This window comes from Amphiprion ocellaris, chromosome 1 (genome assembly GCF_022539595.1).
Source record: "Amphiprion ocellaris isolate individual 3 ecotype Okinawa chromosome 1, ASM2253959v1, whole genome shotgun sequence".
Lineage (NCBI taxonomy): Eukaryota > Metazoa > Chordata > Actinopteri > Pomacentridae > Amphiprion > Amphiprion ocellaris.
In genome coordinates, this window is record NC_072766.1 from 14,000,925 (window position 1) to 14,024,027 (window position 23,103).

The 23,103-nt window shown below is 41.1% G+C and overlaps 1 protein-coding gene across 1 annotated transcript in view; it reads right to left on the reverse strand.

Annotated features, from left to right (window-relative positions):
* The window catches only part of si:dkey-234i14.2 (heterogeneous nuclear ribonucleoprotein C), a 37,447-nt gene that overhangs the window by 4,030 nt on the left and 10,314 nt on the right, over positions 1-23,103 (reverse strand). Inside the window, exons 3-4 of the mRNA XM_023283301.3 lie at positions 4,579-4,629; positions 254-423 (exon numbers count right to left, since the gene is read on the reverse strand). Coding sequence (XP_023139069.1) covers positions 254-423; positions 4,579-4,629 — 221 coding nt within the window. The remainder of the gene's footprint in view (positions 1-253; positions 424-4,578; positions 4,630-23,103) is intronic.

The window sequence follows — 23,103 nt, forward strand, 5'->3', positions numbered from 1 at the left end:
ATTTTTTTCCTTTCTGCATGGTTTATTTAGCATCAGATACTGCATTTTAGTGCATTAACATTTAAAGCTAAATGCAGAGAGCTTGAATATTCTATTCACCAAAGGTTTAGGTAAACAAAGGCAACCTGCACCATCAAATTCTACCTTCATTTCAACCCCAGAATGAAGGTCAAGATATTCACACTTTACATAAAACAGCTGTGAACAGGTAAGTGCAGGCAAATCTCATCTGCGGTGGATTCATTTTACTCACACTTGGCTGTGGTAGAATTAGTGGAGTGTGCTCTGGAGCTTTTGGAGTGGGTTCTGTCTCGACTGCGTCTGTGCCCGGAGGAGTAAGAGGAGGACCGGGATCGCTTGGCCAGACTGGGTCCCAGGGGTAGAGGAGAGAGGGATGCTGGCACACGCTGGTAGTCATACACCCTGCAAATTAAGTAGACAAATAGACTCATTTTCACTCACTGTATTCGTGCAGCTAATTGTGTTTCTCCTGCATTTATTGGAAACGTTGTCCGTGGTTTTGTGCAATCCAAGTGTCTGTCTGAAATGATGATGAAAAAGCCCCTTCACAAAAAGTTGGAAACAATGTTTTGTGCCACATATCTGTGAAAATGACTGAGTAGATAGATGGACAGCAGAAAAGATGATTTTTATGCTAATAATTTGAGCCATCTGCAGCTGGTGTGCTGCGTTCAAAGCCTTCAAAGCCAACATTGAAGTCAACAGGTGTGCAAAGTTACATACTCAAAAGGCTGCTCTAACCTTCACTCACACAACAAACTAATTCAAGGTGCGGTGTGATGGTCAAACTAGGAATAGCAAAATGCATCTGTAACACTGAATATCACAAACAGCTCAGCACAGTGTGATGGAATGGTAAAATGAGTAGCAATAGTTTCTGATTTAAATACATTTTTATCAATTTTATACTATATTAAACTGACAATAAGTTATTTTATGGTTGCATGTATTTGGAGCTCACATTAATACCTGAGATTTGCAAAAAATATTTTGTAGAAAACTGTGTTCATTTCTTAAAATATCAAAAAAGTATCCCATTTGTACCAAACTTCATGTGTTTAGGGTTAGGGTTAGTATTGGCATTAGTATCAAAAATGTTAAATTACACCCACTTTTAGCTTAAACAAAAAGATGATACAAAAATTCAAATAAAAACATGAAGAAACGCAGCTGTTCACGCATTTGATAGATAAATATGGATATATTCACATGTATTCTGTGTTCCTTTGTCTTTTATTTTCTATCTATCAAGATCGAGAGAGTGAAATTGTCTCACTCCTCCCCGTGGACAGCTCCATGTCTCTATCTGTCACTGAATGTAATTGGTTCTGTCAGGGCCAATCAATAGCTCCCCGCCAGGCTGGTAGTGCTGGTGACAGGGGGTGTATCACAGTCAAAGTCTATAGTGGTTACAGAGACGACTCTTGGTGTTTGTGCATGTGTGTTGTAGCAGAATCAAAAATGATGCTGGGATTAAAAGAGAGGCTGACTTCAACTCTCACTGACCCGCTGACCAGGTGAAACAAAAACCAATCAGTCATCATTTTGCAAACTTGCAGGAAGCAGAGGAACTAAAGAAAGCCAAGTCTATGAATGATTTTACTTTTTGTGTAGTTGTAGCCACAGTAAATGATTAACTGAGTCACAGTGACTTAATTCCAAAACGAACCAAAACATTAAAGGTCGGGCTACAAATTGAGAATAATTTTAGACACATTACAAATCTGTATAGTAACAGCAATTCAAGCAGATCTAGTTGCAGTCCGGATATTTCTGGAACAAGGACAATCTGAGCCTAAATGGTTCCTGTGAAGCAGGAGAGTGAAAAGCTCCTCTGCCGTATATAACAAGCCAACAACATGGAGACAAGCTGTCAGCTGCAAGGACTTGGACTTGGACAGTAATGTAGATTTACTGATTGAGCTGTTAACCAGTCCATCAGACACAGCCTGGCTTCCTGAAAAGTTTTCTATATTGTTTTCTGTTATATTCTGTCAAGCCTCTCTACTCGATACAGAGATTTCTGCACAGGCTGTGTACTTCCACAGCACACAGACAAAATGCATCACAATGTCACATAAGGATGAAGTGCATTAGGCCACCATAAGTGTGTAAGATTAGCGGCTTTGAGCATTGTCCATGTGGGGAGACATAGAGACCAAAGACTTAAGGGAGTTTAAAGTCTTTTAGAGCAGTTTGCAGGGGCAGATAGACAATGTGTTGTTACAGCAGCTTTGAAGTGTCATCTCAGAGAATGGAGGCTCAGACAATGAGAGACGGTAGACGAGTGAGGATTACAGAAAAGTGTGTGAGTGTGTGTGAGAAAGTGTTTGTCTCTGTGGATTAGACCCCACACGGAAAGCAGCTTTGTCAGCTCGAGCTGTTATCTGAATGTTGAAAGACACTTTACTTTCGTGTTTGCACAAGAGGACAGCGGACAAAAACAGTCATTTCTCTCTTTCCCACATATCGATGTGCACAAACAACACACAGACACACATGTGCACACACACACACACACACACACACACACAGTCCACACTCACTCAAACCCAGAGGCAGCACACACATTTCCATTCCCCCACACACACAACTGTCAGTAGTGCTAGCCAACAGCATGGGGAATAATCATGCACTGTGTTAAAAACAAATTGAAAATCAGCGGTGAGTGTTCCCCCCTGAGCAAAGGCACAAAAATGCAGAGGTAGGAAAACCTCATGAAAATATAAAACAAAGAAATGATGACAGTTAATACTCTGAGCAACAGAGCATCGATATGTGCGAGAAAAGCAATAGAATGAGGTGTATATATTCTTGGTGTGTATACGTAATGTGACTGCCTCCTTGTATTCAGATGTGCTGAGTGGAGTGTTTACGAGTGAAGCCTGGGGAGGCAGGAAGGTCCCAGAGCAATTTCACTAGATGACCAATAATACAAAGCCACAGTAAGTGGAGCTCAGTTGACTACATCATCTACCAAACACCTGCACTTACAGTACAAACACACACTGAAAACTACGCAACTGCAGGGCCAAGAGTTCATGATAAGTCGCAAACAATATATTTGATTTCAGTATTGTTAAGAGCCGTCGTTTACCTCCACAGTATGGTTGCTTTCAGGCAGCTATAGGAGCTGCGCATTTATAAGAAAGAAGTGAAAATGACTTGAAATTTTTGACATTTTCACAACAGAAATTGTCATGTTTGACAGTGATTCTCATATTTTTTTTAGTCTTATTAATTCACAGACTGAAAAAAAGAATCAGCTTTAGTCATCCATGCCTTTTAGTTATAATACAGTGAACTAAACTTAGGGGTTTTGTTGTCCTTTGCGGAATATTTTGCTCCATTACATGCTCCTTATGTCCTAAATATAATCAGAGAGAGGACATTAGAAAATTTTAGGTCCTATTAAATAGTAGGTTGAAAAAAAAATGTCACCTTTACTCATCTATGCCTTTTAATTAGATATGTACAATTATATTTGAGGGTTTTCTTAATCCTTTCAAGAGTTGCTTTCCCTATGTTGTTTCAATGCTAGTTATTTCTTATGCCCCTAAATGTAGCTATGGGAAGAACACCACAACAAAAAGTTAGGGTTAGGGATTAATTAGTTGTTATGCTCATAAAGCACAAAGATTTAAAATTGCTAAATTGAATCTACGACATGAAATTGCAAGTTGGTGACAAATCACATTTTAAAAAGTAGTGTATTAGTTGAGAAATATAAAAGAATAGATGTTTCCATACTAGGCATGAGCTGTCACTGAAAGGTTTGATGAGTATAAAAAGACAACTAATAATATGCTATGACTTTCAATGGCATCAAAACACCAAATGATGAAATGTATTTTGGAAAAATGGTGTCCATTGGTGCAGTAGAGCTCTGAAACTTGGAAAAGCCAAGCCAGGCTGAGGTGAAATCGCATATTAGAGAAATCACCTTTTGTTGTTTTTGGCCAAGTGGTTAAAACTGCACAATTGAAACACAAAGGTTGATAGATCAAATCCCATCAGGATTAATTGTTTGCAAATTTCCCCTTGTGGGACTAATAAAGGATATTCTATTATATTTTACCTATGCTACTTGTGATGGCCAAACACCTTAATAGGACACAATACATCAGAATATTATGATCACGTTGGGCTATATGATGCAAGTGAAGCTTAATATATTTACATTGGAAATTCATGAGATTTCCTCACGCTGGAGGGATGCAGGTTAAGCAAATTAAAACTGGACCATATGGAAAATTCAGTTTGGGTGCCTTTAAGTGTGCTATTGTCTTTGTAAGCGGGAATTTATATTTTGGAGTATCTCTGTGTCTGCAGCTGTGTGAGTGTGACTACTGAGCTCCTTGCTGTTGAGCAGTAACAGACTACACTGTAAGCGAAGAAAGAATGACTGATAGCTGTGAGGCAGACAGCGACAGGGAGCAGAGACTGCTGGAGACAGTCAGGATGAAGAATCCGCTTTAGCTTCTTCCTTTAGCCTCCTGTGACACGCAAACAAGTAACAATGTGTGGGAGCCGCCATGCATAGCCTTCTGACAGTACCTGTCATAGTGGTCCTCATGGTAGCTGTCATAGTCCAGGTCGAAGTCAGATCTGCAGGAAAGGTGGAGACAGAGACGGAGATGGTGATTGGTGAGGTATTTGTCAAAAACTACATGATGCGCTTTTACCAGAGCTATAACATATTTCACACACACACACACAAAAAACCAACACGCTCAGTTGGTGCGTCAGTGTGTAAATGTGTGTGAACAGAGTTATATGATACAACCACTTCATCTGGAAAGAATACAGTGTTCATGATCTCCAGTCAGCTAGAAAAAAAAACATCGGATTTGTTCTGCTGCAGCATCCAGGGTGGAAAATCCATAGAAATTGGATCGTGCTCCAACCGTACCACCCACCGAACACCTCGATGTGTGAGCCTGGTGAGGTAAGCTGTGAGGCATGTGTGTGCCACGCAGATGAGTTGTGTGACAGCACTGAACTTATATGGGCTGGTAGCTGGTGTGTACCTGCAGAACAGACCAGAGGATGTGGAGGAGAGCAAAGTGACTCTAAGCCAGAGCGAGATCACATTCTGGTGTGTCAGACCTCAGCATTCCTCCCTAATCCCTGCGTAGAGTAGCTAATAATCCCTCCATGTTGCTCACCCTCCCTCTGTCTCTTTGTCTCTCCGGCTGACTCACCCTTCTCTATCCGTCTTTGTCATTCTATCATTTCTGCCATGTTTTCTGTTTCAATCGGTCCTGAAGTTCTATTCACTTCAGTTGTATGTACTGAATCATTACACCGTGTTTTAAAAGCTGAAATAAGTGATTTTTGGCCACATTTAGGTAGTAGAGAAAGTTGCATTCACAACATGGACATCTTAATAGATCAAGTTATTATCATGAGCTTGCTTACAAACAAACACGAATATTAAAATCACCTGCCTGATATTGCGTAGTTCATGCAGTCAAAACAGCTCTGACCCACTGAAGCCTGGACAAGACCTCTGAAGGTGTCCAGTGGTATCAGGCACAAAAACATTACCAATAGATCCTTTAAGAACCGTAAATCATGAAGTGGAGCCACCATGGATTGAACTTGTTTTTCCAGCAAACCCCACAGATGGTAAATTTGGAAGTTGGAGGCCTTGTTAACGCCATGAACTCTTTGTCATACTCTCCAAACCATTTCTGAACATTATTTGCAGTGTGGCAAGACGCATTGTCCTGCTAAAAGAGGCTACCTGGTAATAATTTTGCTATGAAGCGGTGTATGAGGTCTGTAATGTTTATGTGGGTGGTACATGCCAAAGTAAGATCTATCTGAAGACCAATACTAGGGATGAGAATTTTCATCTAAGTTCTTACCAGATTAATCTGCAGCCTTTTCAATCAATAATTAATCAATCAATCAATAACACGAAATTATCAGCCACTAGACCACCCTAATGTTGTCTTAGGACACTTCAGCTCACCTACAAAAGGAGAATTCTGGCCAGTAGGCATTAAGAGTCACAAAAGACTTTCTCATGGTGGCATTTTACTAGGAAACTTGACACAATGCTCTCTGCTTCACAATAAAGAACTGCCGGTAGTCAGGCCACTACAGTGTTAAATAGCAGGAAACGCCACCTGGTAGCATAGTCAGGTATTACAGCTTACATACAACACATTTTTCGACATGCAGGTCCTTAATGGCAATTGACTGATTCGCAATGAATTATTGGCATCCCTTGCCAGTACACAAGGTTTCCCAGCAGAACTTAAATCAAAGCTTCACACTTCCTCTTCCAGCTTGCTTTCTTCCCACAGTAGATACCGAGAACACCTCACCACACCTGCTGTTTTGGAGATATTCTGACCAGGTCGTCTAATCATCGCAGTTTGTTTCAAAGTCGCTCAGATCATCACACTTTTCCAGCTTCCAATACATCGATTTCAGCTAAAGGTTATTGTTCACTTGCTGCCTAATATATTCCATTCACTGACAGTCACTGTTGTAATGAGATAATCAATGGTGTTCACTTCACCTGTCCGAGGTTTTAATGTTGTGGCTTATCGGTGTGTATAAATATTCGGCTCCTTAGCTGCTGAATGCTCCATTACACTGTGAGCACAGTGACAGTAGGTTTATCACAGCTCTTTTGCTGAAAACAGCAGCCTGCTGTGGTCAAAAAGTATACTAATGAGAGCAGAGAGAATCAAAACTACAACTAAAATAGTGATGATGCAGAATATAAGACCAAAACAATGAGCTAAAGCCAGTAAAGAGTCTGTAAAGCTGAAGGGAACTGCAGGCGAATTATATCTCTCTATAGGTTTGTCACTAAGAGGGACCCATACAGATTACTGTAATAATGTTCCTCCAAAACAGGCAAATGAAAAAACATTAACATATGCACGACACATTTTTAGACTGACTGAGTGGTGATTTTCAGTTTGTTCGCAGCTTTTTGTATGTCAGGATAAACATCAGTGGACTTCAGTGAATACTTCTACACAATAGTCAGCAATACACACGTGCAAATAAACACAAACAAGCAACAAACCTTACAACCTGTGTGTGGGTGTGAGAGAGAGAGAGAGAGAGAGAGAGTGCGTGTGTGTGTGTGTGTGTGTGTGTGTGTGTGTGTGTGTGTGTGTGTGTGTGTGTGCGTGCGTGTGTGCGTGTGGATTGAAGTGCAGACTTATTTTGGAGTGGACCATAATCACGTCTCCTCCAGCATTACTCTCACGGACTCTTCTTTGTCTCACACCAGCTGGTTTTCAGAGCTCAGGAGACAGGAAACCTCAAAATAATTTATAACAAGTGCTCATGTCTCAGCTGCACACTTGCCAAAAATGCAAAGCCTAATTTCAATCCAATTTAAAGACTGCCTTCTGTTATTTGAAATGGAGAGGGTCGACATGTTGTTTTAGCGCATTTTGTCCAACCAGTTGAAGCATCTTTTTTACGCATTTGAGGACACAAAATTAAGAGTCATTCCTAGTGAAATTACCTTTTTACATCCTGTACTAGTAAGAGACACGTTGAGAGGCAGAAGGATGGAGGAGGACAAAAAGGAGCAGTAACCCCACAGCTTCTTAGCGGAGCTGAGCTTTTTGTTTTTGTTCACGAGTGAATTCAGCTAGAAGAGAGATGGAAAATAACAGCTTTTCACCAAAATCCTCACTGAGGGAGAACTAAGCTGCTGTTCACTTTCTGTTCGCTCTCACTGGTTTACCTTTGGCTGGAGTGTTTGCAGGTCTCTGGAGCAGACAGAATAATTGACATTTGGTTAATCACTTCTTTTGTAAAAACTTCTTGGAATCTTTAGCTTTTATTCTTAATTACTTTGGGGCTTTGTCACTGTAATTGCATGCTTTTCAGGACAATTTTAGAGTTTATTTTGATTAAAAGAAGCTATTATAATAAGTTAGTCATTTTTTCCGAACACATAATCATCACTTCATTGTGATGAATTACGAAAAAATGCTGCGAAAGTACAGCTACTCGATGTAACAATTTTCATATTTACACAGTAAGTCATATACATTAGTTAGCTGTTATTTAACCTGCAAATGTTGAATAATAAATGTTTGGTTATTCATTTTGTAATGACGGTTGGGTCATTAAATTGTCACCGTGGTACAGCATCGATATGACATAGGTATTTTCATGTGATTTAGTGAAGATAAATCTGCGACAGGTAAGCACAGCCCATTTAGTCTGTAATTATATCCAAAGTGAGCAGCCAAGCACCTCAGCCAGGAGAGAGAGAAGCAGATGGACAGCAGGGTCACTAAAGGCTAATTAATTTCTTTTCATAATTTCTCAAGTGCCAAAGCAATCCATTAGACATGGCTGGCTATAAATCATCTCAGCCTCAGTGTGCCTGTGCATGTACATGTGCGCGCGCGCATGTGTGTGTGTGCGTGTGTGTGTGTTTATTGGGCAAAGACAAGCTGCTTTTGTGAAGAAAGCATCTCAGGGATTTCCTCCAGCATCTTCGCTCAACATCCGCAGACGGCAAAAAAATACATCAACATTTCAAAGACTGTATGGAAAAACCTTGGAGGTGTGTGTGTGTGTGTGTGTGTGTGTGTGTGTGTGTGTGTGTGTGTGTGTGTGTGTGTGTGTGTGTGTGTGTGTGTGGCTGTGTGTGTGTGTGTGTGTGTGTGGCTGTGTGTGTGTGCGTGCGTGTGTGCATGCGACAGACTGTTTGAGATGAATTACTAGAGATGTAACTAAATGACAGATGTAATTTGAACTCCACTAACAATGAGTCAAAGTGACATTTTAAGTGAGATTCTTGTTTTTTTAATTGTGGGGATAAATAATCATGGTTTCCTTTGTCCTGAACTTCTGTTGTATTCAATTCACAACATTGTCAATCAGACTGGACAGTTAAAATCTCACTGAAATCAATACAGTATATCCAAATGATGGTACAAATATTGCAAAAGATTCATTGGTTGCCTGAGATGTGCTAAAGACACAACAGAGTGAGTGCTTACAGTACCACACAGACCTGCAGCGGACTCAGCAATAGATTAAAAAGCTAAGTTTAGCCTCTACCTGTACAAGCTGCTAAGGAGTAATTTGTCACGCCTGGTGCAAAACCTTGTAAAGCACACTTGTTGCAAGAAAAGAAGGAATTAGTTCCAGTTGATTCACTGCAACACCTATTATGGGCTTTCTTTCCTGCAAAAACGTGATGGTCATTGATTTAAATTTGGAATCATATGAAAGACAGACAAGATCATCTTGTGCTCCTTTAAGAAGTGGAATTGAAATGTAAGAGGGTAGAATATAGAATCAGGTAAAAGCCTTAGAGAAAGATACCTTAATATATGTGGCTAAAATTATGTGGCTTGGTGGAATATTCTGGTACAGTAGATGTACCAATAGATGTCATTCCAAATCAGCTCTGTAGGGTCCTGCACCAACTAACCATTGCGCTGCAGCAGGTGAAGAATGCAGGCGAAGGTCCAAAGAAAAGTACTCTGTATGAGTAGAATCACATCTATAAACTGCATCTCTGTAATCTAGAGCAGAGAGAGGAAAAGCCAAGCTCATACTGAAGTCTGCATGAAATTGTAAGCATCTAAACAAGATGTATATCAAGCTGTTTACACTCTTAGACGCTCTCTATATTCACAGACTGAATGCAAATGAACAGAATCAATGTCTCTGGATTTTGGGAGCAGTGTGAATGTTGAAGCATGATTTGCAAAATTTACACGTGGCAACCTCTAGCAGTAAAAATAAAAAGACACAACAGAGACAAAACTTGCGTCTCCCCAACGTCACTGAATAAATCCACCACAGGGGCTTCAGCTGAGACCACCACACAAACTTAACAAACCCTAAGTTGTTTAAGAATTATTAAGAATTATTTTGGAATGAGTAATTATTTCATGAATCTTAACAAGACCGTAAAGGCTAATTGAGTTCAATCAGTACCATGGGACTGAAATTGAAAAAAAATGCTCCAGTGTTGCAGAGTGTTTGATGTGCCTGATGACCAGGCCTCAGAATCAATTCTTTCAGCACAAACTGAGTCAGCCTCTGGAGTCCAGATTATCTCCAACTGACTTCTATCGTGGACCAGTCACAGACATCACTTCTGAAGCTGATAGAACTTCACGCAATCAATGTAGTCCATTAAACTAATCCCATAAAGCCATTAATATTAGACTTTTTTTTTAAATTTCAGGGTAGGTGTGTAGAGATTCCTCCCATCATGCACTGTAGCAACAGATATGTGATCGTTCAGTCTCGTGTTATGTGTGCTGGCATTTTTAATAATGTTAATATGCTCCTCATGTTCCATGATAAATCCACTGTTGTCACACCTCGTTTATTGTAACATAGCTAGTGATATGAGCAAACGCAGTCCGACTGTGACTGATGTTGTGTTTACAGTCGATCACATTCGACCCAGTGTGAACACAAACATGGTTTTGCTGCCGTGCTGATGGTTTGTTTGTTGCTACCAATAAATCTGCAGTTCAAGCTGAAATCTGATATGAAGCTCAACTGGACATATTCTAAACACTGAAATACTCTGCTGTGGGTTGTTCCACAGTAATTAGTGCAATAATCGTACAGAAATGCAATGAAGACAAGTAAGACCAAACCTGGTAGGATACTCTGTCTTTCTCTCACATATATTAACAATTTTTTAGACCAGGCTCTTTCCTGTTAGAAAATAATTATAGGGTGAGACACTATATGTTAATATTATGCAAATTAATTCACATCTTTGTATCTTCGTGCCTAGATTACTATAATTCCCAAAATGGTTCACCTTCAGCTGGTGCAAAGCAGTGCAGCCAGTCTTCTAACAAAGACAAAACACAGGGAACACATTCCTCCAACACCGACCTCCCTCCATTATATGTCAATGGAGTTTCATCTTAAATGCAAAACTCTGGTAATTACACATCAAGTAATACTACAGACTGAAATTACTGAGTACATTTCTGAATAGCTGGTTGTCCAAGAGCTCATAGCAGCTCAAAGGGGATCACAAAGTTGTTATTTTTGGATCTAAGACTAGGAATAGTTGAGGTCATATATGAGAAAATTTTCCATTCATCCATTATCTACACACCACTTAATCCTCATTAGAGTCGCAGGGGGGCTGGAGTCCATCCCAGCTGAGTTAGGGTGAAGGCGGGTGACACCCTCGACAGGTCACCAGTCTATCACAGGGCTACATATGCTGACAAACACACTCGCATTCACACCTATGGACAGTTTAGAGTTACCAATTAACCTGAGCATGTTTTTGGACTGTGGGAGGAAGCCGGAGTACCCGGAGAAAACCCACACATACACAGGGAGAACATGCAAACTCCATGCAGAAAGATCCCGGGAAGGCAGATTCCCCTTGCTAACCACCAAGCCACTGTGCAGCCCTCGAGAAAATTCTATTAATTAAAAAAAAAATTAGGACTTTTTGTTCTTTCACTTTTTCAAACTGTTGTATCCTGACTTTCTGATTTTATCACTGGATTAAATGAAATGTTTGGTTAGGCTTTAAAATAATCCTTATTTACTTATTTACCCAGGTTCTCCTCACAGCTATGTGGTGGATATATATGTGTGGACTCAATGTGTAAATAGATTAGGTGCATGTAGAACAATACTTAACAGTTTATTTTCTCATGCTCATATAGGAGTCACAGGATAGTGAATACTGAGATATGCTGGTCAAATCCGCATGCCGCAATGTGTGTGTCTAGAAACATAGACATGAACTGAGTTTTTTCATGAATATGTGTATGTGAAGGGTTGGAATTTTCTCCCTCTTGCACGCTTCCCAATTGAAGTAATGAACGCTACAACTGTGGTAATATTTTTTACATTTTTTTATTTGGCAAACACAGATAAATAGCCAGCGGGAGAAGACGTGAGAGAGATTCTGATGGGTTGCAACATAGAATTAATGAAGAGGATTGGGTTTCAAGTGAGGATTTGATTTAACAACAGACAAGACTCGAGCTGATTATGAGCCTGTCTACGTTCCCTCTAGGTTTCATTACCCCTCAAAGTCCCAGCACTGACTCCCAGAGCTCCATATCATTTGAGATTGAAAGGCAAAGGTCAAAAGAAGTTCTTATACTCAGTATGTCAAAGTGGACTGCAATGAGACATGATAAAAATCCAGCTAATAAAACCTTAGGATAGACTGGAAAGACTGTAGAGTAGAAAAGGTCCCAAATGAGCCCAGTTCTTGAAAATGTTTTGCAATTTCATCAGAAAAAGTGAGCGTGAAGAGCCAAAGGTAGCTTTCAAATACTGTTGTAAAGCTGGAGAGCTCAAGGATTTCTTGCTTTCCTCTTATCTGCATGTATACCTGCTAATTTTTTGTTAGTCCCATCCTACGTGACAGCAGAATTCTTACCCTGCTTGTAATCTACAGCTATGGTTTGTATTAATGTCCAGTCAACCCAGCTCTTACAGAGCCATCTACAGCATGGAAACTTTTTTTTCCCATTTTGTCATTATTGTATTGTAAAATGCAACTAGTTCAGAAGTCATCATGGTCCCTTCAGTTATGAAGAAATATATGGAAACAAAACGTGGCAGAATAATCAGAAGAGAACACATTGGAATACAACCCACACCTACAGAGAAACTGAAAACAGCATGAAGTCAAGAAGAAATGAGATGACTGTGTGTAAAAAAAACTGTGCAGTGGGATTTTCCTTGTTCTCTGCCTCTAAAAAAAGAGAAAAAACTGCACTTGTGTTCATGGATTGACGATTAGAGGAAAGACACAGAGAGAAAGAGAAGAAAGAGGCCATGGGATGTTAAGGGTGAGTATGATCAAGATGAGAGCAGAGAAGCTTTGATGGGGGAGGAAAGGGGAGATGAAGGGAGTGCTGGCAGCTCGTTCGCCCTCTCAGACACTCTCTAAGGACAGACTCAGAGCTAATCTACTCCCTCTTTCCCTTTCATTTAATCACTGTCACTGTTATTCTCTCCATTCCACTCACATTGATGATTTATTCCTCTAAGTCTCGCCTGTTTGCTATAAAATACATGAGGAGCTTCAGACGCGACAACCTGCCGTGTGTTCATATATGTACTTATATAGAGACATATTAAAAGCAATAAAACTATGGATTTGTATCAGTTCTGTGTATGCCCAGAAAAGATCATCTCCAATTGTTTTGTATAAGCTACATGTTCTCTCTGTTTAATAGATTTACAGAATCAATCATACTATCCATTGTTAGATATCAACGTCTACACTTAAAAGTATGCTGTTCCATTGGATGTAAGATTGAAAATCCACAAGCAAGATTGTTTTATGGCAACTGTTGGATTTTCTTTCACTTAATTTTCACATCTGAGATTATTTGACATCCCAATCTGGTTGCTTTTTGTATAAGATTTCTCTAAAGTAGGTGAATTGTCAGGATACATGCTTACACAAACACCCGCACCGCAGCTTTCCCACCTCATCTCCAGGGTGAGCAAACATTTGACCAAGAACATCTTTATTATTTCCTATGAACCCACTTAAACATGTAGCAATCACACACTCTGCTGCTTTAATCAGTGACACGTGCTGGATAGTAGCCGATCAATAACACGTCACCGTGTAATCAGCTCCGAGACATCCATTACCGCCTGGCCCACAGGTCTGCATTATTTGGATATACTGTATGTACTCCACAATGGTGATATACAGCTACAGGCGAGAGAATGAGAGGTACTAGAGTAATAGCAACTCAAGGAGCTCATAAATTTATACCCCACATGCATCAAGGTTAAATTATGGCCTGAGTGCAATTTATTCAGTCTGAGAAATAGCAGTGCATATATAAGGGTTATGTGTCAGATGGCACTCATCCTTCTTCTCTTTAGTTTAAGCAGCCCTGAATAGCTGACAGCTCTTTCGGTTTGATTGCAGCCTCACCATCAAAAAGAGAGGCCGATTGATCAAGAGGAGCTGCTGCATCAATAAGGCATTGAAGTAGGAGTAGAGATGGAGTTCAACAAATTACATATCAGACAACAGGGAGAAGGAAACTCAATAAAGAGTGTCATATATGAGTAAGGAGTTTTCCCGTTTGCTCCTCTGGTAGAACTGGCATTAGAATGCATCCCTACATGAGCCGTGAACCAACACTCAAATGATAGAGGAAGGTAATGCCGCCTTGCCAGAGCTCTTAAACAAGAGAAGACAGAACAGAGGGGACAGGCACAGAGTGAAAGGGTGACCGTGGTGTTTGTTAAAGAGACAAGAAGGATGGGGACATTGGGAAGAATGAGTCAGATTCTCCTACAGCTGTCAGGGTGTGGACATTCCTCACTGATACGCTAGGCTTGTAGGATCAGCATTGGCAGGGATGAGGCGTGGCGTGGTTACCGTTTGATTAGCCAACCAACTACAGAATGCCAGTTGGAAATAATACTCATGCATTATTTGTGTTTGGAGTATCATTACCAGTGAACAGCAATGCAAAGCTGACAGTTTCATTGTTGCTTGATGTGTGAAGTCATACAAGACAATATTTTCCCGCCAGGGATATAAAACTGTGTCATTATAGTGTGTAATCATTAAACCTTAATGTCAGCATTTACAGCAGGGCTTTGATCACACAGCTAAGGACAACTGAGGAGATTCAAAAGACTAAAAGGGAGCTCGGAAACGCTAAAAACGTAAAAGGAACACATCAGTGAGTGGAAGAATGGTGACACTGCAGTTACAGTATGGAGTGAGACAAAAGACACTGGAGAAGAGACGACAGGACTGAACAAGCCCGTGGACTGTTTAAACAAAGGATTTACATAATCTGCCTTTTAAATCAGACGGTTTTACGGTACAGGTGTTTACTGTGATTAAAAGCAGCTTTTATACTAATTGCTTATTTAGCTCGAGCTAGCAGGACAGCACATGAATAAATGAATAATTCTGTACATGTTTTGTCGTTGCAAACAAAACACTTCACTTAATCCAGTCTGATCAGGTGCTAGATTTAGACTGAGAATGTAAAGCAAAGCATAAAATACAAGATTACAGACCTGTGAATTTAAAGTCATACAGTAGAATCAATGACTGTGTGTGCATTCTACAGTGAATTCTGTGTGAGCGTGCATGCACAGTATGTGGGTGTAGGTATATACAGCATGTGCACCATAAATATGTGTATATGTAGATAAGTAGGGATTTAGCTCAATGTGTATGAAAGGTAGAAACAATCTCCCCTCAGTGATGTCGACAGTGTGGCCTAATCCTCCTGGAGGCAGAGTGTTTGGAGTGGGATAAGTCCAATTCTTCTGCATGACTTAAGACCATCTGCACACATCTCAACACATAAGAAAATGAGCAAACGATGTTCCTTTTTTTTTTTAACCAACTTCAAAAAGAGCTTTTGAAATACAGCTCATGAAGGAGTGACAAGAAGAAGTTTAAAACAGGGGCTGATTAACATGTCATCTGCCTGTTAGTGATGCAGTGCGTGTCCTTCTTTGTGCATTTACGTGTGTGGTTTCTCTCCAAAAGGGCAAACTGCTTTAGTTCGGTGCCATTCATCAAAAGCTCAAAGTCTCGCCGGAGTAATTGGAAATTTCAGAGATCAGGATATTTAGTGCTAATTAGCGGCATTACACTGCAAGGTGACAAGTGACATCCAGGGCACTCGCAGAGACCCTTCCGCTCCACCCATTACCCATAAAGAGTGTGAGGAGCAGAGATATCAAGACATTTCCTCTAACAGGGTCCCCGTCAGAACCGACTTAGAGCGCCAAGTTAAAAGGTTACCCAAGGCTGCCTGGAGTAATTAATCCTTCCAGCCTTTTCAACTCTGTCAAGCCCCTGCAACGTTTTCACGTCCTGAACTATACTGTTGTCCTGAAATTACTGAAGAATTAAAAGCTAAAAGTCATTTTGGCTCAAGTGCGTGAAGGGCAAAGCAGCATGGTTACGCTGAGCTAAAATGAACTTCTTTGCCTTCTACTAAAAGGAAAAAAAAAGACTGTCGCAAAAAATACGGCAAAACTACAAAAGCTTGTGTGAGCAGCTGTGTCTGGTTAGACTTTGTCATCCGGCCGTGGAGCAAACAACGTCAGCTTCCACTTCAGCTGGCAAGAGAGGATGTGAACGTTTAGGGGCTATCTGAGGCAAATAATAAGCTGCCATTCTGGAAGGCCCTCGTGAGAGCCGTCTGTGGTTTTAACTGTGATTGACGGGACTGACATTTGCTCAGTCAACTTCAGACTGCAGTCCGTGGTCCTCTCTGGGCGAAACTTCAACCTCAGCTAACATCAGCCATGCTCTGTCAACATCCTCCCTGTATCTGAATCATTTGTGTTAAAACAGAGTGAAAGAGGTAGAGAACTCAAAAGAGACGGCTATGCATAAAAGAAGGCAGACATGTACAACTTTAAGACTTTCTGTTTGTACAGCTTAATGAAAACTAAGCAGCATGGTGGGACTATTGGAAATTATCCATGAGCAGGATTTTTCTAAGAGTAATACGGAAAAGAAGTTTTTACAGAATTTATGTTGATAAAATAGATTTTTAAAAAAATTGTGATTATTGTATACGTATCTTCACAGAACATACATATCATAACATGTATAATAAGTGGGCGTGTTTTTTTTCAAAGCAATTAGACAAGTTGTAAAGAACAGAAGGATCTTTGAGAAATAACTTTGTCTGCCACAACAGATTTTCGATATCATTTATGCTGAACTAGTTGCACCTTTAACATGCCTGGTTGTAGAAGGTCATTGTGGGAAATGCTGTCAATCAGTGAGCAAGATTGGACTGAATTTGTGCATAATTTCTGCAGTGAAGGATGACTTTAATTTGCACACTGTTTAATTTTTTGGACTGCCTGATCTGTTATTTTATCCATTAACTATTTCTCAAATGATTTTTCAGAAAATTCATTATTTTTTGTGTCATATGAATATATTCAGATTAGCATGTTTTTCATTCAAGGCACACGCCGCTTGTCTCAAAGGCACCCAGTTCCACAGCAGTTACCTACAAGGACGTCACCTGAATACACCGTCTTATAAATCTGATGAAAAGAATGCATATACATATTTCTGTCTTTATAATTGATTCTCCACAGAATTTAATGCATCTGGCACCTGGAGCTCATGGGGAGTCTGAGCTTAACGCTCCCATATGCACAGTTGGTGCATCAGTTGCTCGTGAGCTCAAAGAACAGGCGGTTCAGTGGTCAAATTTGGGTGAATGACGCAAGGCACTTCGCTTTCTGCCTGAACTAACAATGCCAGTGCTGTTTTAGGCTTAAGATTTCATACTTACATAAACAGCAAAGGTTGACATTTAATAGTGATGATAGTAAAGATTTGCCATCCAATAATCCTTTGACTAATAAACACACCAGCATGGAGGCAGACGTGTGAGAAATGTGACATTTGAAGGGCATTTATCTGTAAACCTGCAAGGAGACTTTGAAGTGTGCCTTTGCATGCGAGTGTCTCTCATGGAGGTCAGAGGTCAAGAAAGGTTCGGCCTGCTTTTGCTGAAGCATTAATTACCATAAGCTGGTCATCAAAGCACTTGTGCTTTGGTAACGGTGGCCAAAGGAAGGCCATGAAACAACAGGGTGTAGACTTCATGGCGTGTTTTTCAATCTGCATCTGTCTTTGTACCATAGCAACCAACATTCCAAAGTTGCTGGATTTCTCCCACTCTTACAGTTTATAAATTGAATTTGAACCCCTTTTCATGTATCTCACATACAAGTACATGTATGTAACCATAGTTATTTCCCTGTAACTGCGCAGGGTCACTGATCCACCGTACTACTCCTTATGCCCACACACACTCCCACTTTTTTTATGTACTCACACACTCATCTTCACTCCCCCTATTCCCCCTGCTAACCCCCATTACCCCTCTGTGCTGACATACAGCTTTTCCAGTCCAGGCCACAGAAAAGGCTCTCCTGCTGCCTCCCGAATGCTGACAAGCCCAAACACACCCTCCCCTCGTCACTCCTTCCACTGCACTCATTGCTTGTATTGCTCCCCTCATCCTATCTCTGTGTCATTCTGCAACTCTCTCTGCCATCGAAATGAACTTCGAGCTAGTTTTCTGTGGGTTCTGGTCCCTCGTCGTGCTCTGTAAAGACACTGTCAGCTTCAATCTGGCGACACAAGCAAGCAACGAGAAGTGAGCAATAGCACTGAGAAGTCTGCAGTCCCTCAGAAGTATAAATGGGAACACTGGCCACTGGGCTGTAATAACAGCAATGTTGGAGTCTACAAACTTTACCAATTCTGTGTACTTAAGAAGCTGTCACATGCACATTAAATGAGGACCTGCACTCCTGCACTGGATTTCCTAAGTGTTTCCAGAGATACTAGTGAAAGTCACCTTTGAACAATTGTTTATGTGGTGTTATTTTTTACTGGGCCTGGAGAAGCAGGTTGCTCCCCTAAGCTGACTGACCGTCTAAATGCAAGCCGATATTGATCGTCCTTCCTGCGGCCTTTCAACCAGCCTTGCTGAGGACACATTAAATGTGTTATAAGTCATTAAGAGCTCCAGGCCTCGAATCTCACCTGTCTAACTTAAAATATATTGACATATTGTGCTCCGACAAACTTCGTATTTTTTGAGGTAGCCTGTAGGTGCACACTGACACCTGGACGGTGCGTGTCTGAGCTTGTGTGTTTATGTGCCTGTGTCTATGCACAGCATAGTCTTTCTGTACTGTGCTGAACACTGGGGAGCATGTGTCAGTGTATGGTTGTGTTGGGTGCATGCAGAGACATTAAATCTGTGTGTGATAGTGTGTGCGGTTTGTGTGTATAGGGAGCAGACTCGTCCTCTTGCTGCCCCGGGGGCTCAGAGCCCATTTCCTGTTGTGCAGTGTGATAAGTTTCCCTGTCAGATCCTCCCAGCACCACTATATTTCTGATAAGCTCCACTGCTAGTTTTCCCGACCTCTGGCACAGAGATCAATTTGAGATTGATTCAGAATGCCCTGCTGGGCCGAGCTGGAAGATCAATTTGAGATGGATTGTTCACGCCAGGGGGCCAATGACACGCAGTGCAGTGCTCACTTGCTTTTTTCCCCCTTTGCTTTCTTCACCCCTCACTTTCCTTGACTGCTGTTATTTCTTTCTCTCTCTACATTTTTCTCTCCTGTGTACTCCTCTCTCTTTCAATTGTTTCACACTTGTCCTCTTCACTGCAGTTACTCTGTATTACACCCTGCCTGTCTTTCACCTTTTTGCATAAGTCCTTATTCATGCCTCCCTCCCTCAATCTTCCACCTGCTTGCCTTACTTTTCTCCTCCCAGAGTAGAGGCAGCAGGGATAGAGATGACTTCATTAGCAGAGGGACCAACCCTTGTAGAGTGATAAGCCTGCAGGACAGAGGAGATAACTCATCTGGCTTTGCAATGCTCAGAACCACAGAATATATGGATATAAACCAGCACACACACATAGCACACACTGACACAGCTAGAAAATATTTCTATTTCACACAATCACGGTTATTCTTGCCATTGTGCCCTGAGCTGCTGGTGTCACTACCGCTGGCTGATGACCTTATCTCCACAGAACATCATGTCTGCAGCCAGCATGTCACTCTGTCGCTCCGACCTTCATACTTCTCTCTATCCACCCATCTCCTATTGTCTCTGTTGTTCTGCACTGTCTCAGAGGTTTTGTCAATGGCCCAGAAACCAGCAGATGCACTTTCCTTCTCTTCTCTGCAGAGAGTGACCTTTTCCCCAGCAGTACATCCACCTTGGACTGCACTGACCTTTACCTACAGTACAGCCCCAGCCATCTCCCAGGAACGGACTGTGAACCGCACATCGTCTGTGCAGCCATGCAGAGAGAAAGCTAACAAAGGACAGAGGGAAAAGCTGGAGAGAAAAATTAAAATAGCAGTTACGCTGCAACATTGACGCTGGAGCGGAAGGGCAGGGTGCAGTAGGCTTTCATAAAGAGTCAGTGGGCTGTTTTTGGCCACAGGACAAGCAAAAACTGCCACCACGGTGATATGCTTGCCATTCATGGTCCCTCACACAATCACTCAGCCAGTTACAGTCTCTCCTCACTTGGCAGTCACTTGCGCATGCATATAAAAAAAGAGAACAAACGTAGTTGTGAGAGGAATAAAAACGCTTAAGAGAGAAGTTCAGAGTTCTTTCTCCTGTCTTGGCCAGTCGCTGCTTGATGTGGTGGAGTGCATGTCGGATAGTCGTAGGCTCCATTTCCAACATTGAAAAGGTGGGATGGAAGTAGGTGGGTTTTGGTTTAAAGCATTGAAGTGCCTTAACTCTTGAGTCTGGTTTGCTTTGTTGAACCTCTTCTGTATACGAGTATTTCCTTCAGTGTGAGGAATGATCAAAAAGTTTTGAAACTGCACCTATAAAAAGCAACAAACTCATGTAAATCCGGCTGCTGTTTCCTTGAAAGGAGTATTGTGCAGTGATACACTGCTCCCAGTGCTCAAGTAACATTTGAAACATTCCCTTGAAGTCCTGTTCTGAGTGCACCATCTCAGATGCACACTGAATCTCCTCCAATGTGTCAAACTGATGAACCTTCAATCTAAATTTCATTTCAGGCTGAAGGTTTAAGCAGGAAGAAGATAAGATCCTGGAAGCCAATAGGGTGGGTGAAGAGTGGCGGTTGTATTATTGAACCAAAACTTTTGCGTTTTCAACACATTGTGAGTGGCCGCATGTTGGTACGATGGCACACTACACATTTCAGGGAGTTTGTGCCGAATGTCCTCCTCAGATATCTCAGCATGTTGTTCAGCTCTGAGTTGACAGTCCAACCCTGGGGTACTGTCAACATTCACAATGCATAATCCTGTGAATGTCAAATAAAACGACAAGCAAGCTCTAGGTTGTGCTGTTGACCTGATGCGGCTCACTTAGTCTCAGAAACTGCAAGCTTTTCCCCTGAAGAGTCTCTGGGTCATAGCCATAGACTTTACATACAGTTTTTTTCTGTGCTCCCTGCATAAGTTCGTGGTCCATGGGGAAACTGCAAATGTGCACCTTCATGTGGTCAGAACGAGACTTCAGAAAGTGTTCCAGATGTGAGGAGCACTGGGAGCAGTGCATCACTGCATAGGTAGAGTACCTTAAATGGGATGTCTGTTGACTTTAAATTAGATATGTTTTTTTGTTGTTGTTGCTTTTCATAGGCATAATGTTCTAACTTCTTGAATGCACCTTGAGTTTTATTGCTGTTATTGCATATTTCTACATTTTCACATTGGGTTGTTTTGGGTGATATCAATGTGTTCAGCTCTTCCTGCTTTCATTCATAACAACATACATATTAATGCAATACAGAAATCTTGTTGAGCCGGGAATGAGTCATGATGTTAAACATGAACACAAACACAACGTGGGTCTTGAATTGTTTCATGATTGCTGCACAGTTAGTCATAAGAACTGAGTGGCCTCATTGATTGCCAGAAAAAACATTGCTGCTCACAATGAAAACACTGGTATATTAGTCACACAGGCAAAGAACTCTCTCCACACTTGATTGAACTTCATTTTACCAAGGTGCAGACATAAGCAGAATGGCGATGCTATTTGTGAGGACAAACTAAATGGTGAGAAATTCATCACTGTAAACTGGAGCATACTCCACAGAGCTTTTCAGCAAATGATCAACCCACACTCAGTCATGTTGCAGTAGATGATTCTCCCTCTTTTGCCTCATTTTCCTTTGTTAGCTGATTTTCCGAATGTGTATAAAATGTATTAAATGTCAAATCCATCCTACCATGACTTCTTGCAAAGCCAGCGAACACAGGACAAGTGCGTCCTAAAGGAAATGAATGTGGTTGCTTGCAGAACGTTCATTGTAGCTCTTCCCCACAGAGTGACACAGTTTCAGTCGCGAGCTCACGCTCCATTCCTGCATAGATCAGGGACAACCTGTGCACAAATCACATTTTAACCTGAAATGCATGCTGGGAAGAGCGTAGGGGGTGTTTTTTTAATCAAGCTCTGCATCTATTTTACATGCTTATTTATGTATTTATGTGCTACACGCAACAGCATGTTATTTCATTACATAACCATAAATAAATACCCCCTGACCCTGCACCATATGTACTCCTCTCTTTTTAAATACCGTTTATATGTCATTTAAAAAAAAAAAAGCTCACAATGTTGTGTGTACACATTAAGCTCTGGGTGGGCATCATAACAGCTGGCAGTCAGCTGTGTTATGATGATCAAGAGTGATGCCACGAGAATATATCCGGCAGAAACAGGTCGTTCATAAAAACGGGTGAACTTCAGCATTGCTTTCTTTACTGCAGATTGCCTCCATTTGCCCTTTGCTTTTCCACCGCTTGTGGTAGATTTACAGATGTCAGCCAACCGAGCCTCGGGCTAGATACACATATACAATCTGTCAAAACAAGTGTCGAGTGTTGCATGGGAGCAAATGAGATACAGAAAAATTAAAAAGAAAGATGCACACTGTAGGTTTAGGCACAATTCCCAGTACTAGCATCCTGTCTTTAAATATAATTCCAGTTTACAAACTCTGCCTTTATATTAATAACCTTGGACATAATTTCAGTTCTAGTGACATTACACACATCAAAATAACAGCTGAGCTTAGACAACATGGTGACATCATTGTAACGTAGTCTAATGGTGTGACATTATCATTTAGCCAGATGTAAACCATGCACTGTTAAGAACAGAACAGAAGGTCGAAACGGGAAGAGGAACTGTGACGGATGTTAATGCCAATGGCAGTCTGGATTTGGATTTATCCATTCAACTTTGGCTTCTTTTTCAAATGATTTTGAATGACTTTGTTTCTAAAGTAAACCCGTTCATTATTAACATCCCTAAAGTTGCAAGCAATCCGAAATAGCACATACATTAACTATATCCTGCCACTCTTTCATCCATTACTCCAATATCTACCATCAGATTAGCCCTAAAGTTGTGGCTCATTGTGTATCGCACAGGACATAAGGGCATCATCACCCACTGCTCCTGGCAAGTGTAGAATTCACATCTACCTCTCTCTGCCCCCTCCTCAACAGCCTCTCTGAGCCTATATAACAGAT